This window comes from Neopsephotus bourkii, unplaced genomic scaffold (genome assembly GCF_033783945.1).
Source record: "Neopsephotus bourkii isolate Nb327-2 ecotype Australia unplaced genomic scaffold, CSIRO-AGI_Nbou_v1 NB_1016, whole genome shotgun sequence".
Taxonomy (NCBI): Eukaryota; Metazoa; Chordata; class Aves; order Psittaciformes; family Psittacidae; genus Neopsephotus; species Neopsephotus bourkii.
In genome coordinates, this window is record NW_026901505.1 from 2,304,856 (window position 1) to 2,321,809 (window position 16,954).

General features: G+C 39.5%; 1 protein-coding gene across 5 annotated transcripts in view; it reads right to left on the bottom strand.

Moving 5' to 3' along the window:
• The window catches only part of RNF145 (ring finger protein 145), a 52,824-nt gene that overhangs the window by 13,922 nt on the left and 21,948 nt on the right, over positions 1-16,954 (bottom strand). For all 5 annotated transcript variants that reach the window (XM_061360173.1, XM_061360172.1, XM_061360171.1 and 2 more), the window contains 3 exons: positions 11,330-11,438; positions 5,626-5,717; positions 681-916 (listed from right to left, as the gene is read on the bottom strand). In XM_061360173.1, the coding sequence (XP_061216157.1) occupies positions 681-916; positions 5,626-5,717; positions 11,330-11,438 (437 nt within the window). The remainder of the gene's footprint in view (positions 1-680; positions 917-5,625; positions 5,718-11,329; positions 11,439-16,954) is intronic.

Genomic DNA, 16,954 nt, shown 5'->3' on the forward strand with positions numbered 1-16,954 from the left:
ATAGAAAAACATGGTGTGATGTTTCTGTACCATTAACAAAGTGTCTTTTCAACTACATAGATATTAGATGTCAAAGTGTTAACAAAATGGATACATGTCAGATCAGTCTCCTCTGTTTCTGCTAACTCTTTTGTTAGCGGTCTCAGCAATGCTGCTGTTCTAAAGAAAATACTACAGACTTTTCAAATCACTGTCTCTAAGTTACAGATCACTGACTGTAAGTCAGTGATTATTAGAGTCAAAATGAGCTTTAGTGTTACTCCCACTTTAATATTACTATAATTATAAACGCTTTTCATACAGAAAGCATCTTTTGAAATGAACAGCTACTACAATTAATGCATGGGGATTACTTTGCTCACTTAATGAGGCTTTAAAATCCCATTCTGCCACAACCTTGTCTTTTAGCCTGAATTTGGGCAGGACTAAGCAAAATGGACACGCTCAGCTGGCCAGCAGCATAATTCTAATTAACGTCTTAAATGCTCACCCACACAAATTATAAGCTAACATAAATTAAAAAAAGAAGATGCTATAGATAAGAATATATTTGGTTTGCTAAGAAAAAGGAACACACACACACAGTTGCACATAGAAGACAGCCAAAGTATTTTTCTCTTTCTATTCCGCAAAAAAGGCTCAGGCCAAAGAAAATGAAATCGTTATGCTCACTGTCTTACCTGGACAAGCTCTCTGTATGCAGATTTTGCCAAATTATAGGGCACCAGAAGATTTGATGCCAGAAAGTAAAGAACTTCCAAACCAGTGAAAATCATGGCAAATTTGTTGATGATGACGATGGTTTCCAAAGGGACCAGGCATAGTCGTGCCAGCAGAGGGAGCATGTGAGCAGAGAAAAGCCAGATCTGTTTTGTTTTCATGACGCAGGAGCAGAGCGTACACACCACCAGCTGACCTGGAAACGCGACACAGTATTTTATAATCAAGCTGATTATCCCCCTTCAGGAAAAAAAAAACCAACCCATCTTTTAATACGTTATCTTTCCATAATGCAGATATCAACATCCAGCATATTATGACAGTTCTAACTAGGCCATATCTGTTATGAAAGCAGGCTCCTCCACATCCTTTGCTGGCCCACACCATTTTCAAACTACATGAAGTGCAGGATTTCACTTTAAAGATTAATGAGATGTAAACCCAAAACACACGCAGAATCATACTCAGATTAATATGAAGTCCCAGGAATAACATTATGTAGAGGAGAACCCTACAACTCATCCCTGTTCTTCCTTAATACCCCAGTTCGACTTCAATACTGGTGGGATCTGTATACATGCAGTTGCTTTTCTGAAGCACAGCTATACTACTCTTTCATTCCAATCTATGCAAAAAAAGGTAATCAGAGGTCCCAAATGGCTTTTAGAGCAACAATATTTCTCCTGTCAAAAGGAATTACTGGCCAAGAAGAGCAACAGGAGAACAGCCAGGTCAGCAGCTGAGACTTCAATAATTTCATAGTGCTTGAGGCAGTTGCACAGACTGAAGCTTGCAAGTGACAGGTAATTAATGATTAAATTCTAGTTAACAGTTGGCAGGGCCACCAGCACATTTCCCACACACCCAGAGATCTGGAGGCTGGTTATTTCCAGAGCAGACCACTCCAGTGTAACTGCTCCCATGAGAGTCACTGGAAGTTGTACCCTTTCTGTCGGAGAGAACAGAATGGGAAGAAACCCAGAAAAGAACAATTCTCACTCATCACTTCAAAGTAAGGAAAAAGTTTATTGGATATTACTTAAAAGCAGAACCTTGTTCACCACCTGTGTTAGCTAACATCTGAAAGCCATAATATGTGGTTCTAAACCCAAGTGCTCATCCTCTTTTGGAGCTACCTCCACCAATGTTTGTATCTCACAGCTTTTCCCAAAACTGGGAATTAGCCTTAGCAAAACAGAAAGTAACAAAATCAAGGTCATTACCATCTCTAGGTCTCTGCTAACTCCACATGTTCACATAAGCTTGCTGACCTTGTAAGCCCTTCCGGATGGGTTGGGGAGGGAAATAGCGAGAGGAGAAATAGCAGTAGCAGGGTTTTGCTTTCATTCTGCTCAGCTACCCCACCTAGAAAAGGACTTCTGCTTTCAAAATAACTGCAACTGGGCTGAAAGCAACCTCTAATCTCTACTACTTAAGCACACCAAGTTCTTCCTCCTTCACACTGTCCTCTTTCAAGTTGAAGGCCTACCACCAATTTGCTAGATATACTTCTGAATTAGCAGATTTCATTTCAGTACAAGCACCCCTGCTCTCAGCAAGACACTATCAGCATGCCGGGGCTTGTAAGCCTCAGAGAAAGTTACTCTACTCATCTTTTCAGAAGTTCAGCCACCAGCTCTGAAGCATTCTCCCTCTGCTTTGTTATTCTCTGCCCACACACACATTGCTACAACCCCATTTAAGATACCACCAGCACACTGCTGTGCCGTAATATTCAGGAGCCTGGCACAGTCAGCTTGCAAGGATTTCTGCAACTCACGGTAACTAAGGCAACCCAGCTCCACACATAAAGGGATACAAATCCCAGCATCCAGTATGTTCTTGAGTAAGCATGTCATCATCTGAAAAAGTACTGCAACAACATCACATTAAACGACCCAGCTCTCTTTGGGATGACTCTGGAGCTCTCCAATCACAAAACAGGACCTCCAAGTTCAGCTTCATCTCACACAACAGTAAAACCTGCTTTCCTCCAGCAGTGACGTGCCAAGTATGCTGGTCATCCCTGCTAAACTCTCTGACCCTCTCACCTTTTTTAATTCAAACTCTGATCAAATGTTACCTGTCATGGGAAGGAGAGCTGTACACGAAAGGAAATATATGGAGCACTTTCTCTGGAGGTCCCAAAGTTTTTCCTGAAGTCTGCACCTTGTCAATTCTCAGCCCCTTCAGGAAGGGCCTGAAAAATCCTCCAATGGAGCTTTTAACAACTGGTACTTCCCTTTTTAAACTGGGGTAGCAGTACCTTAGTTCAGGACTATCTCTCTCTGCAGTAAATCATAGCTTATCTCCAAGTGGGGCTGTACGCTGTCAGTCTTTAACGTAACATCACAGAAGAAATTAGCTTGTACCTCATATCTAATCATAGAAGATTCTAACACTTCAGCTATCTGCTAAGATCAGCAAATCCAGCTGAATGTTTGCACCCCATAAACTTAAACACCATGGACTGAAAACTGCCAGACACAGGTAATGAGCACAACAGCCAGAATCCTCCTGCAAGACACCACACTGTTCTGCTAAAGAATGAGGCAATAAGGAAGAAATCTATTGCCTAAGTTTCTGCCCATTCTTTTCCCTTCCCAAAACATCCACAAACACATCAAACATTGCTGACAGGTAGCCAAAGCCCCTCAGCTCACAAGCTAATAGAAAATGTGCAAGAAGAAAGCCTAATGTAGTACAGCCACTGTTCCAGCCACTCTGACTGTATGGAACTGTATTTCATTCCCAATTTTAAAAAGCTGATGTTAACAAAATCCCTGGCTGCCTCCTTAAATGCTACTAAAACCCCAGGATATATTATTTTTATATATATATATTAAAGTAAATATCTAATCCCATATTGTGCACTAAGAAAAAGGAGTCTTCACTGTAGCATCCAAAACCATGCAGCTTTACAACATTCACAACCGACATGCTTACAAAATAGCACACTCATCCAAGGGATGGTCTTCAAAGACATTTATTTCTTCCATCCAGCACTTTGGAATGTTAGTAACTGTAGTCAACAGTCATCAGACTGAATTAGATGCATGGAAGAAATGACTAGAGAGCCCATCCAAAAAAGCACTAATAAATAAAAGCACTAACAAACATTAAATCTGTGAAGCAGTTGGCATACTGTACATCATCCCCTTAATTCTGACCAGGACTTTAAAGAAGAAGAGCTGGATCAGCAGCACATTATTTCCCCAGGAACCTGCCTCACTGCCTTTGTCAACAGTGCTGCAGCACAACATTGAAGAAAAAGATGGAGCACAGCACCTGTGTATTCATTTTGTTGTGAAGATGACAGTTCAGCACAGTATGCTCCCAAGACATGGCAGATTGAACTGGATAAATACCTCTGTATATAACAAATCTGAGAAAGTATTTCATATTTCTACAAAATACTGTCAAGTCTCATAGCCCACTTACACAGGTCTTCCCCAAAGACAACTGCTTAACATACACGTTTGCTAGTACTGTCAAGTACCTACTTTTAAAAAACCATTACAACATGGGGACACTTTAGTCTGACACCCAGTACAACCCAAAGCTGTATGGGGTGCAAACAGTATTATCTCTTTCTCACTTATTTTTAATCCATATTAAAATCTGGATGAAGCATAATGGGCTTGACTCTTGGTTTAGTTTCTGACTGTGAATGACACAACACCTCCTGACCTCTTCCTGCCTAGGCCTGCCTCATGCTTTGTGAAGCCCTCTGAGGGATTCTGCTTTATCGTGGGACCCCACATTGCACCAGAGATTCAAAGGGCTAATTACAAACATTTTGTCATAGAAACACACTAAAGGCTTTAGTTGTACTTTAGTGTCATTTGACAAGACTGCACAATGTATTTAGAAATTCATGAGAGTAAAAAATATGCCTGAAGTTTCCCTTTCACTGAAAAATACCGATGTTGTTTCTATTAAAATATTAAAAGCAAAGACAAATGCTACATTTGAAAGTAAGGATGGAGGCAATCAGGAGATGTATGTATTCTGGTAGACCTAACACACTAAAGAAGTAAACCCATCTATAACTGCCAGTAGCAGCTGCAAGTAAACAGAAAGCAGATGAGTTTTGCCAACCATACATGGCTGACTAAATCTGTCAATAATCTGATGAAATACATAGATCTCCCTTAATTCCCTTCACTAAGATTTTTCTTCCGAGCTTCTTTCAGGCTTAATTTTAAAATACACATGGAGTATGTGTGTATTCCAATATCCTCTCAGTAGAACATATGGTGTGGTATAGCAACCTTAACACTGAATTTATTCTCTTCCTGTGAAAGTTCAGAGGGTAAGGAAACAGTCTAGAAAATCCAGTTCTTTGGGATTTATTTAGGATTTTTAGTTAGAGAAGTCATCTTTGCCATTAATCAAACACAATTTAAATGTAGTTTTGACTTGTTGCTCCTTACTGTAGTTGCGTGCACACACCCACAAATATGTATCACCGGGTTTTTTTGTGAGAATGACAGTGCTCACCTATAAGGCAAATGAAGAATACTTATACAACACTTTCACTGACAAAAGCCCTACAAATACAAGTTATTGAAATGCCTACAGTACTTTGCACCTAAAGATTATTACAGACAATCCAGTCATCCTGAATCAGATGGCATGTCTGAGAAGAATGCAGGGGCACAGCATGACAAACAGACCTAGAAAGTACTTCAATGCTGCAAGTACAAGAGCACTGCTAAATCAGTGTCACAGAAAAAGCCAGGCAGGATACACCCAGCTTCCCATGCTTCTTGCATATTAATGGTAAACACAGCTACTAAAAGTGATGAGAGATTTGAAACCAAGACGTAAAATGTGCATAGGTTTCAATGAAGTGAATTAGGCAGAACTCTCTTCTGCAACACAAATATTTAAAGCACTTACCTACTAAAGCAGTCATGAAGCGATTCATAGAGAGAGGTTCCAAGTACATTGGCCCTTCATATCCTGATTCCAATTCGCTCCTCACATAATCCCTAAAAAAAACAAACCAAACACTAAGATCCATCCCATCAGACACGAAGCAATTTATTCATTCCACACATATGTAGTTTCAGTGTATGCTAACAGTCAACTAAATTACACATAGCAATATTAACATTACTGCTACAGCAGCCTCACGGGTGTAAGTCATGCCTCAGTCAGATCCTTAAGTGAGACAAGTATTAGCTGTAATTAGACTCACTGGCATAGCTGTAGAACTCCTTCGAGATATCCAAGCTGTTCTTCAGAGTGTGGCCTGAAATTGCTTATTGACAAAGCCTCTTAAGCACCATTCCATTTTAAAGTATCCTTATTAAGAGTTTTTCTTCCAAATAATAATTGCTTTTCCCACCAGCCCCACGTGAACAAAAAAAATTAACCCGAGAGCTTGACAGAGGTCTTCCAATTTCATGCTTACTGTATTTTGCACCTAATAACCTCTTTGCAACGAACTAAAAAAATAGGTATAAAGGAAAGGTGACAGTCATAGACTAGAGTCAGGAATAGAATTGCTACATAATCCTTTTACCCAACATAATTTGAAAGTTTAGCTCTATTCTGGAAAACCTGGGGGACAAACCAGATACCCTCAAACTGACAGACACAGGAAGGTAGTCTGAAAATCTGACAGGGTATTTGTAATTTCTCTCAGAAATTGTGTGAGCTCAGTCAACCAAAGAACGCAAAGACACTGGGCATTTTTCTGCTCTTGGTGATTACCCATCAGCTCTGCCTTCAAGCAGGCTAACATACCTAACAGCAACATAACTTGAACATGAACTTCACAGTAGGATCAAGCATTTTACACTTTCAGAAGGAGATCCTGGAAGAGGACCGCAGTAATTGTCCAGCGGCTCCTTAATGCCCTGCCACAACACAACAGGAAATACTCGTGAACCTTTGCATCATGATCCAATACTCCATCCCCTTTTTCTGCCTTCCCCTGTGACCCTTCCTTCTCCACTCCTAGGACAGCTGCTGCTCGATCCTTGTTACTACACAACCAATTCTGCCAGCAGCAGCACAACTAAGCCTGTGATCCAATCTGGCTGATATTGTCCAGGCATTTATGTGTACACACTTGATCTGATCCTGCATGGAGGTAGCAGACTTTGTTTGCTCAAGGGACATGGTATTTCATTTATTATTTATTTGTATCAGTGAGGCAAGCCACACTGGCTGAGAACAGATGCAGTCAATGCGAGGCAAAAAGTACCGGAAACCACTACCAATACAAGAATTGCTCTTTTGATTTCAGTGCAGAAAAAGATGCAACTCAGGGCTCCTAGCAGCATTCACTTCTCCCCAGAAATGTGGAAATATACCCTTCTAGTTAAGGTGTTCACATTTTCATTTGCAAATAATCTCTGGAATTGAAGACATAAATCCCAAAGCACTAAAACAAACACTTCAAAACCTGTTCTTCATAGCTGACAGCCTTCCTACTCACTGCAGCTTTTCAAGTGTCATAGTATATGCAAGGTATGTTTAATTGGGTTCTTTAGACTTTAACCTATAATTAAAAACACATGAGGATTGAAAAGCCACTTAAAACAACTGATTCTAGATAGAACTTTCCCCTTATTATTGAGGTGTAGCTAAGCACAAGGTTTTTTTTCTCCCACCAACTGTAAAATGTAATCTTTGGGCCAAAGTTGATTATTTTAGTATTTTTATTTCATATGAACCTGCAGAAAGCACTTCTGAAGGTGCTGGGTTCAGCATTGAAAGCATTACCAACAAACACAATAAGCAGAGTTACAAAGGGAGAAAACAGTAGCACCATTTGCAACATGCTGAAGATGGCTGGATTAGCAGTATTATGCTCCATCCTCAAATTTAGGGTGAAAACAGCGGCTGTTTGTAAAGTGCTAGAAGGAAAGCAGTGAAGACATGAAGTTTCTTCTCTATCTGTTAAGAAACACGTTACAAAATCATCCAGCATACCAACTGTAGCAAGATGACCTTACACAATTTAGCAAAGACGTATCAACAAAACTGCACTTAAAGTTGCTTCTTCAACACCGGGAACGTGCCTGGAAATTACCCAAATTCCTTCAAGCTACATGTCTTGTCATTCTCTAGCTGAATCAGTTACCTGCACAGAGGTCTGTACTTGTCTTAATTCTTTAAGTAACTCTCACTAACTGAGTTTTAGGCTTACCAGCTTGGAGAAGCAGTGTTTGAAGACCTCCTAATTTTTTTAAACAGTACTTGTAGATGGTGTCTGAATAAAGGAAGTCAAAGCAGTGATTCTCTTATTACCAGTACAAACACAAGGATCTTTTGGCACAGACACCAATCAGAAGATGCCTCGAACAGCTGCAGTGCCATACAAGATGCTAAGAAGAGCAAGCGCCTGCACTCAATTTTGATCAATTAAAGCTGTATTAAGCTGCAGCTTTTACATTTGAGAATTGTTCACTTTACTCCAGCAATGTAAGAAAACAATAATGCTAAAATCATTATTTACAAGTTAATGAAATGACTGAAACAACATTACTATTTTAGAAAATTAGGATATAAGTATAAAACTTAGATCAGATTGCCAGCTATTCATTATGCAGGCAATGCACTGAAAGCTTCATATGATCATACTGCTGGACTGTTAACATAAACTCATGCACAACCAGACTAACATTGCTCTGAAAAGGTAAAGAGATACAGTGCTTCACACACGACCACTTTTTTGTTACTGAAAGTGCAGAAAGGTCTCCTGCTGTTAAAAATACGCTTTGTAATTGACTGACATAAAGCACGATGGTTATCTGACCTAATTGACTCATATAGCTGACATTTACTTTGGCTGATTAATCTCTGCTGTCAACATCAAAGACACTCTCATAAGTTTTAAATGTCTAAGACAACCTCAAAATTAAGTGTATTTTAAGATTATCTGTAAGAAACGATTGAGGTTCCTGCTTCCCCCCTTTCATTCTTAGCTCTATGAGACTTGACACTTGGAATCAAAATAAAACTGCAAAACTTGAAATAACACCATGATGCAGATTCTTTTTTTTTTTCCATTAGCATTATTAATTGCATTGTTTCTTTTCTTCATAACTGCACTGTTTATTTCCCCAAGTTTTATTGCTGGAAATGGGGAAATGTGATCCTTTTAACCAAGACGTTTGTGCAGCTACACATCAGCTAAAACCAGCATCCATTTTCCCTGCCAGGAGCAGCAAGATTTTGGTTTTTAAAGCTGACTTCTCCTTTTTCCATAAACAGATGGTGTATTATCTCCAAATTGCCAGGTTAACACACTACATACAAATGTAGCATCTTCTCAAAATCTCCAAGCTTTCACAAACATTAGCTAACCAATCTTTACACACTGAGCTAATTCTCAGTCTTGCAGGTAAGGAAGCAAACACTTAAGAAATCAGGGGACTTTTCAAGGTCACACAGACCTGGAAATCTGAAGTCAGAGCTTAACTGTAAAATTCAGATCTTCTTATTCCCAGACTTGCAGCTGAACCGCAGGCTATTTCTGGGGTGGAAAAAAAGCACTGAAAGCTGAAGTCTTTCAACAGCTCAGAATTTCCAGGACACTGCAGTCACAAGTGCCAGCTGATTCTGGTCTGCTTCTATAATTTGCACTAACCAAATTGGCCCCAATATGAGACCTCTTAATCTGTCTTAAATAGCATCCCAATTGGTAGTGCTTGCAAGGAATCCAACTGGAAGTTTTCAGCTCTAAGCACAAGTTATTAACAAAACACATTCAGGAACAGTTTGCACATGTGACTACTGTATGTCTTGTTATGATCAGTCTGCTAAATAAAAACATCAGGGAGTATGGGTAGCTTTGGCAATAAAAGGAATAGCTCCATTAACATTGTTTTTGTGTGTTACACTTCACTATTTTCAATATTAAAACTAATGGGATTCAAACATTCTTTTGAAAAGCTAACACAACTGTCACTCCCCACACTGTACAAAGGCTGATGCTGAGAACCTCTTGCAAACCAAGCCTAGGTTATGTCTATGGAATTGGTAAACTCACTCAAAAGTGTCAGCAACTACATTTGCTTTGAAAAATAGTTAGGGAATACTGCTGGACTATTTGAATCCAAGACATCTTTTAATTAAATGTATTTCTTGGTGCCTGTTGATGCAAGATTTAATTTAAGCCTTTATTAACTCACTCCAGAAATATCAAATAGAGTAAGCTTAGCAAGAATATGCCAAATAGCCCAAGCAATAATTATCTAACATGTTTCAAGAAAGCCTGTAAAAGTCTCAAACTTCACAGATCACAGAAGTCACAACTCACATTACACAGAAACACAAAGAAAAATGTTATTAAAAACACAAACACAGTGCTAGCCCATAACGGATCAACCAAAATCCATACCATCGCTCTCTCTCAAAAAATTTAAGAATCCAGAATAGCATAAAGATCTCTAGAGGGTAAATCCTCCGGACCAAAGCCCTGTATCTGATTGGAATTTGTTACCAGCTTTATTTCAACACAAGCTCTTAAGTAATGTTTAGGTTGCTTTTTCGATAAGTAAGCCTTCAACCCTATAGGAAACACCCCCAGAGAGTATCTATAAAAACTCAGGACTCTCCTGAGGGTGATAAAAAAAAACCCTCTTTCCTTCCTACCCAGGCAATAAGAGCCCATAATTCTCCTACTGCACCCTCATCCAGTCAGGAAATCATTAACTGCAACTCTGACAGCCATAACAGTGACATGACAAGTCGCCACAAAACCTTCATTAACACTCCCCTGAACAGCAGTATACTAAGAAAGAGAGTCCTGCAAATGCTTTGGAACAACAATTTTGACGAAGAAACAACAAACTTACACTTCAGTCAACCAAAAACACTTTTTAAGTGTTTCACATGGGCAGGCACCAAAGTAATGCAGGCTCAAGTCTGTATTTTCAAAACTTCCCATGTAAAGCCCTTAATATGATGGCACTCGTTGGTTCCAATTAAGCATCTGTCAGTAAGAGTTTACACTGGCTTTCAACAGATTTAGCTGCAGCCAAATGAGGAAGGCTTTGTCTTGCCCAACCTGGAGTTCTCCAGTCTCTTGCTTTGTGTTTTAGATCCACAACACCTGTCTTTGTTTTCATTGTAAAATATATTACACAAACAAAGATGAATTAAAGAATAAACTCCACTATTACTTTACCTTTATGATTTTTCCATATCACTATTTGCTCTCATCCTAGGGGCCAAGAAACTAAAAGTAACATCCTGTCCACTTGCAAAACCCTGCAGTGTTGAAAATATGTTAGATGAACCACTGACTAACTCAGATTAGTACATCAGAGGCCAGATTTAATCTTGTGGTAAGTCCTTTCTCTTCCCAGATGAGTGGACATTATACCCCACAGAAAAGTAGCTACAAATGACTTATGTAAATGAAAATACACCAGAGCTACCCGACTGCATATTTATTTCCATAATTTTTTTCAAGACAAAGAACAGCAAGGTGTATTTGTCTGTCTGGCAGAGAAAAAAAGGCTTCCACAAAACCAGACCTACCCCGTTTATATCAGATATTAACAAAATACTGGTTATTTTCCTAACCAACTATCCCAATTAACCCAAACCAAACTATCCAAATTAATCAATTTATTCTTACCTGGAAATTTGGTGCCCAGCATAAAGCAGCAGTGCAGTCAAAAAGTACAGGTAAAGCTGAACCAGGTGTTGTCTTGGTAAGGTTAAGAGCACAACACTTAAGATGTAACCTGTAACAAAAAGCAGAGTTGAATTACAAAAAATGCTACCTAACCCCAAATTTTTTAAAATACGAATTAACACTCATGCAGATTTCTTTAACCACCTTTGTATTTATTTGGTTTTAAAATTCTTGTACCTACATTTTCCTGTCACCAAAACACAGAAAGACCACCACCTTTTCTTTTATTTCCTCCTAAACACAAATAGCTTTGCCATCTTCTGTAAAATCACATCTAGAGGTCAAGAAGTAGACTTGATCCACAGTATTTTAAAGAGATTAATTAATATAACCTGTGTAACAAAGAGGAAACAGGCCTAGGTCCCCCTCTTTTTCCAAGTGCAAGCAAGTTTCAGTGTAGCAGGGAAAAAAGCCTATCCAACAAACTCAATTGATGTAAAAATCCTTTTCTTGCAGCAAAGGACTCACGGAACACCTTTCCATGCTGCTGAGCATTATACATTATAATTCTTCCACTGCATCTTCATGGGTTAAAGACCCATAATTAAGAGATGAGGACACAAGTGCTATTCTCCATACTAGTAATATTAAAGCACATTCAAGCTTTCAGCGTTGCATAAATCTAGGACAGGACTTGGCACAGCCCAGGATTTGCAGGCATTTACACTGGCAGTTCTTTCACTTCTTGTTAGCATTTAATATGATTGTGGAAAAAGACTCGGTGCAGATACAGCTTTACTCTCCAAGACGACAGGCTGGGTGCTCAGCAGCCCCTCTGACAAGCAATATACCTGCATTTTTTTTCATACCTGCTTTCATTAGGATACTCAAAGCATTACTTTGAAGTTCACTTCACAAGTGAGTCGTACATGTCCATCCTTTTTTCCAGACAGACTGCAGGTCAAAAACCCAGCATGTGGTGCCCTGAGTAATCTCCATTTCCAACCTCTCCCTCACAATGCAGTGCACCCTTCTGCAGGTCTCTATATGCTCTTTCTGAAGGTCAGCTTATGTATCTGGCACTGAAATCCATTTAGGGGAAAAAAACCCACCACAAACAACAAAACAACTGCAATAGCTAACAGCTTCCCTGGAGCTAAGAAAAAACACTACAGAACTTACCATGACACTTAGTGCTATACTAGTCACATTACATTTAGACTTTCATCCATGTATTCAGCAATACTAAGCACAGTGTTTTTAAGGGAGTTAATTTATACTTCAAAAAATAATGTAACTCTAGATGAAGCACTCATAAGTAGTGCAACAACCAGCTTGAGAACACAGTATGTTCCAATAGTTGAAAAAGATTTCAGAGTCAGTTGATATTTATGTAGAAGTATTTCAAGGATGTCATCCTCAATAAGCCACCTCTAAAATTCCATCAACAGTCAGGTCTTCAAGATGGTAACTCACAACATGCTCCTAGAAAAAGCATCAGACCCACACGATGCCAAGCAAAGATCATTTCAGATATGACAAATCACAGGAGTGACACAGACAAAGCAAGCTTATTTACCTACCTTTTTAAAAATACAAATATACAACATACATATTTAGCATTAAAGAAAAATTTTCAAGTACTTTCATAAAGTCGATGTGACAAGTTGCATATCTGAGCTTTTGAAAAGGTACATCCTAAACCGATAGTTCCTTTGATTATAATTAAGTATATAATACAAGTCACAATCACTAATTCCTGTGCAGTATCCATCTGATCATTTGCAAAAGTGATCAGAGGGATAGAATGCCTCTCCTATGACGGAAGCCTGGGAGAGTTGGGGTTCCTCAGCCTGGACAAGACTCTGAGAAGACCTTGTTGCCACCTTTCAGTACTTAAAGAAAAGCTTAAGAAAGATGGAGACAGACTTTTTAATAGGACCAGTATCAAGAGGGCAAGGGATAATGGTTTCAAACTAAAAGAGGGTAGATTCAGATTAGATACAAGGAAGAAATTTTTTACAGTGAGGTTGGTGAAGAACTGGCACAAGTTGTCCAGACAGGGGTGGATGCCCCATCCCTGGAAATGATCAAGGTCAGGCTGGACTGGGCTCTAAGCAATCAGATCTAATTGAAGATATCCCTGCTCATTGCAGAGGGGTTGGCCTAGATGACCTTCAAAGGTCTCTTCCAACTCAAACTATTCTACAGCTCTGTGATTTTTATTTTGAGCTTTCTAAAGGGGCCTGAAACACAGCAATACAACAGTTTCCTTCTAGTAACTGTTTTATACAGAATATATAATTAGCTTTAGCTAATACAACACAGATGTTCTACATCATCAGTTTTCTTAGCAAACACGTGTCTTACCATATTCACCTTCTTTGTTCACCACCTTCCTTCTACCAAATACACAAATGACAAGAGGAGGAATTCCTCAGCAGAACCTCCATGAAGACAGTTAACTAATTTGCACCACACCACAGCATCACAAACCAGCTCCAGCAGCTCTCACACCATCTGCAGACATTCTTAACACCTCATCTCTGCTATACTCACCACCTTCCCTTGATTGCTTACTTAGGGATAATTCTCTCTGGGAACAGCCCACATGGCACAACCATGTATCATTCCAACACTTGAGTCAAATCTCTAAATCTTTCCTTCTCACTGTAGCCCATGACTCACCTTCAGAGAATTAAATGGAGTTTATTATGCAGTCTTTTATTCCTCTAGTACTCTATAAATAGTCTAAGAATACCTGTTTACTGTATCTGCATTTAAGCTCTGTCATGTTCTTCACCTTATTCTTCACATGGAAGTTTGCTCCTTGGCCACATGATGATGTACGTTTTACTGTAAAAGGAAGACATTTTGGAGGGCAGTAACTGCACTCCAACACAGCCATGTTACACATGAATATTTCAGAAGTGAGTGAATTAAAATACATAAGAATTCACTGAAGTAGTGAAAAAAAAGGTCTAAATACAAATCACATGATGAGAAGATTACTGTCACATCTGTGCCTTTAAAACAGAGGGCTTCCAAACAGCACAGATGGTTATAACACTGCACAGGGAAGCAGCACAAGACAGCCAAGGTTACTGCAGAAGCTTGAGCAACGAATTCCACTGTTCCTGAGTTTGGGCTGGAATTTAAATGTTCACTTTGAAGCAGTTGTTTGCTCTAATTGTTGGATTTTGAAAAGAGGGAGAGTGAGAGACATTTGAAGTAGTTCCCTTTCACTCTTATTTACAATTCTCTCTAGTGACTTGATAAGAGAGAGATTTCAACATACTTCATACTGCAACATTTGCATTTTTGCTGCAGAGGCCCTATTCCCAAAGTGGTTCCAACCTCATTTTTGTCGACAACACCTCTGCCAAAAAAAAGGCAAATAATTCATTACCAAACCATCTCATTGCCTAAAAGGAAGACAAAAGCTAAAAATCAGACATACCAGCAGTAATAGTATATTCCCTTTGTTCTTGCCCAAACAAATGATGTAATTAGTTTATGGTATAAATAAGATTCTACTTTAAAAAAAAAAAAAAAAAAGACCACGAAATGAAATTTCTCACAGTGGCTTTTTTGTCTAAATCATTACGTTCTGTTTTCATTTACACTTCCTCTGTCAGGAAAAAATATGATGTTGAGAACATACATCCTTTTGAAGAGATCCTCCACACACACTCTCTTGACAGTCTGAGAAACAGTCATCCTTCTGGGTAGCCTTCAGACGTGGGTTAAGAGTAACGCCCACTTCCATCCAAAGCTTTTTGAGCTCTGCACCTACAATAAGCACTCCCCTCCCTTGATTTAGGCTGCGCTTGCTATTTTTGCTTTTGGGACTTGGTGTATTGTCCCTTTTGACTCACCAAGTACGTTTCTCTTCAAGTGTAAGCAGAGAAGACTCAGTGAAGCCCAATTCCTGCCCCAGTAAAGAAACCATTCTAATGCATACTATAAAAAGATACAGACAAGAGAGAATAAACTCCTTCCTGAATACAGTCACAGTGCCCTAATGCCAGGCCACCAACAAACAGAACTGTACCATTATGCTTCAAGCTATAAGGAGCCCAATAGAAGACATTCTGCCAAACTTACAAATATACTGCCCGCCACACACAGTACCTATTAGGCCCCACTGAATAACCTGTGAATCACAGAAGCACAGAATGGTTTGGGCTGGAAAGGATACCAAGACCATCCAGTTCCAACACCCTGCCTTGGGCAGGGACACCTCACACTAGACCATGTCACCCAAAGCTCTGTCCAGCCTGGCCTCGAACACTGCCAGGGATGGGGCATTTACCACTTCTTTGGGTAACCTGTTCAAGTGCCTCACCACCTTCACAGTAAAGAACTTCTTCCTTACATCAAACCTGAACTTCCCTTCTTTAAGTTTAAACCCATTACCCCTTGCCCTGTCACTGCAGTCCCTGATGAAAGGTCCCTCTCCAGTATCCTCTTAGGCCCCCTTCAGATACTGGAAGGCTGCTATGAGGTTTTCACACAGCTTCTCTCTTCAGGCTAAACAGCCCAAACTTTCTTAGCCTGCCTTCATACGGGCTACATTGTAAACAATAATAAGTACAAAAGCTAAGCTAGACATGCTAGAACACAAGTATTAACTAGCTCATGACATCATTTACAATTTGTTGATTCAGCTACATGAAAACCTCTCGCTGTGCAATACTCATTGTTACTATAAGCAGCAACTCAGACTGCCTTTCAGCAATCTCTCTCCATGTATATACCACCAAGGTGTTTCCCAGCTTCTCTCACCCCGTATTACCTCTTTGCAGACTCAGGTGCCTGATTTTTATTGACATCCTGCAAACAATGGAGGCTTCTGGAGCATGATCAAAGTTGCAACCCATCCTCTTTATGAAACATTTTAGTGCTCATTTGCATGATTACAGTTCCCTTGTGTCCACTTCACATTATGACTCAGTTTCCTGCAGGTTTAGTCTAAAAATGAGAACTCTGCACATGAAAGAGTTCATAACATTTCTTAATAAAACCATACCATCTCCTGGAGTGCCAGAAAGTAAAAGCACAGTAATTTGGATTCTACCAGGAAATTAATTTGGCAGGCCCTAACTTCCGACTCACCCATATCTTAAAAGGGTAAAGGGTCCAGCTTACAAGAACTTGCAAAGCTACTTGCTGTGAAGCAGCAAGTCATGATCCACAGAATACAATCAAAACTCCTATCTCTGTGAAGGACCAATGCATGACTGAGTCATTCCATCTCAGCCTAACCTTTGGCTGTCTTTATTTCAGTTAATTCAGACAACTATCTGGCCACAACATGAAAATACCAGTAACACAGGACAGACTTCTGAAAGACTATTTGATATGGTAGAAGTATTAAAACAACAACTGGCACCTTTATTTTCAGTGTGTTTAATTCTCAGGATAACCAGTCACCAGACTGGTCACACAAGAATTTTCACAGAGATTTAATGTATTGTTTGTCTAAATCATCTGTGCTGAAAGCAGATGATTATTAAGAGATTCACTTTATAGCTCACTTTAGTAAAAGACACAATGCAGATGTTACTAGGAAGATTCTGTGGCCTATTCATCAGAGGGCAGCTCAAGCCTAGAAAGAACCCT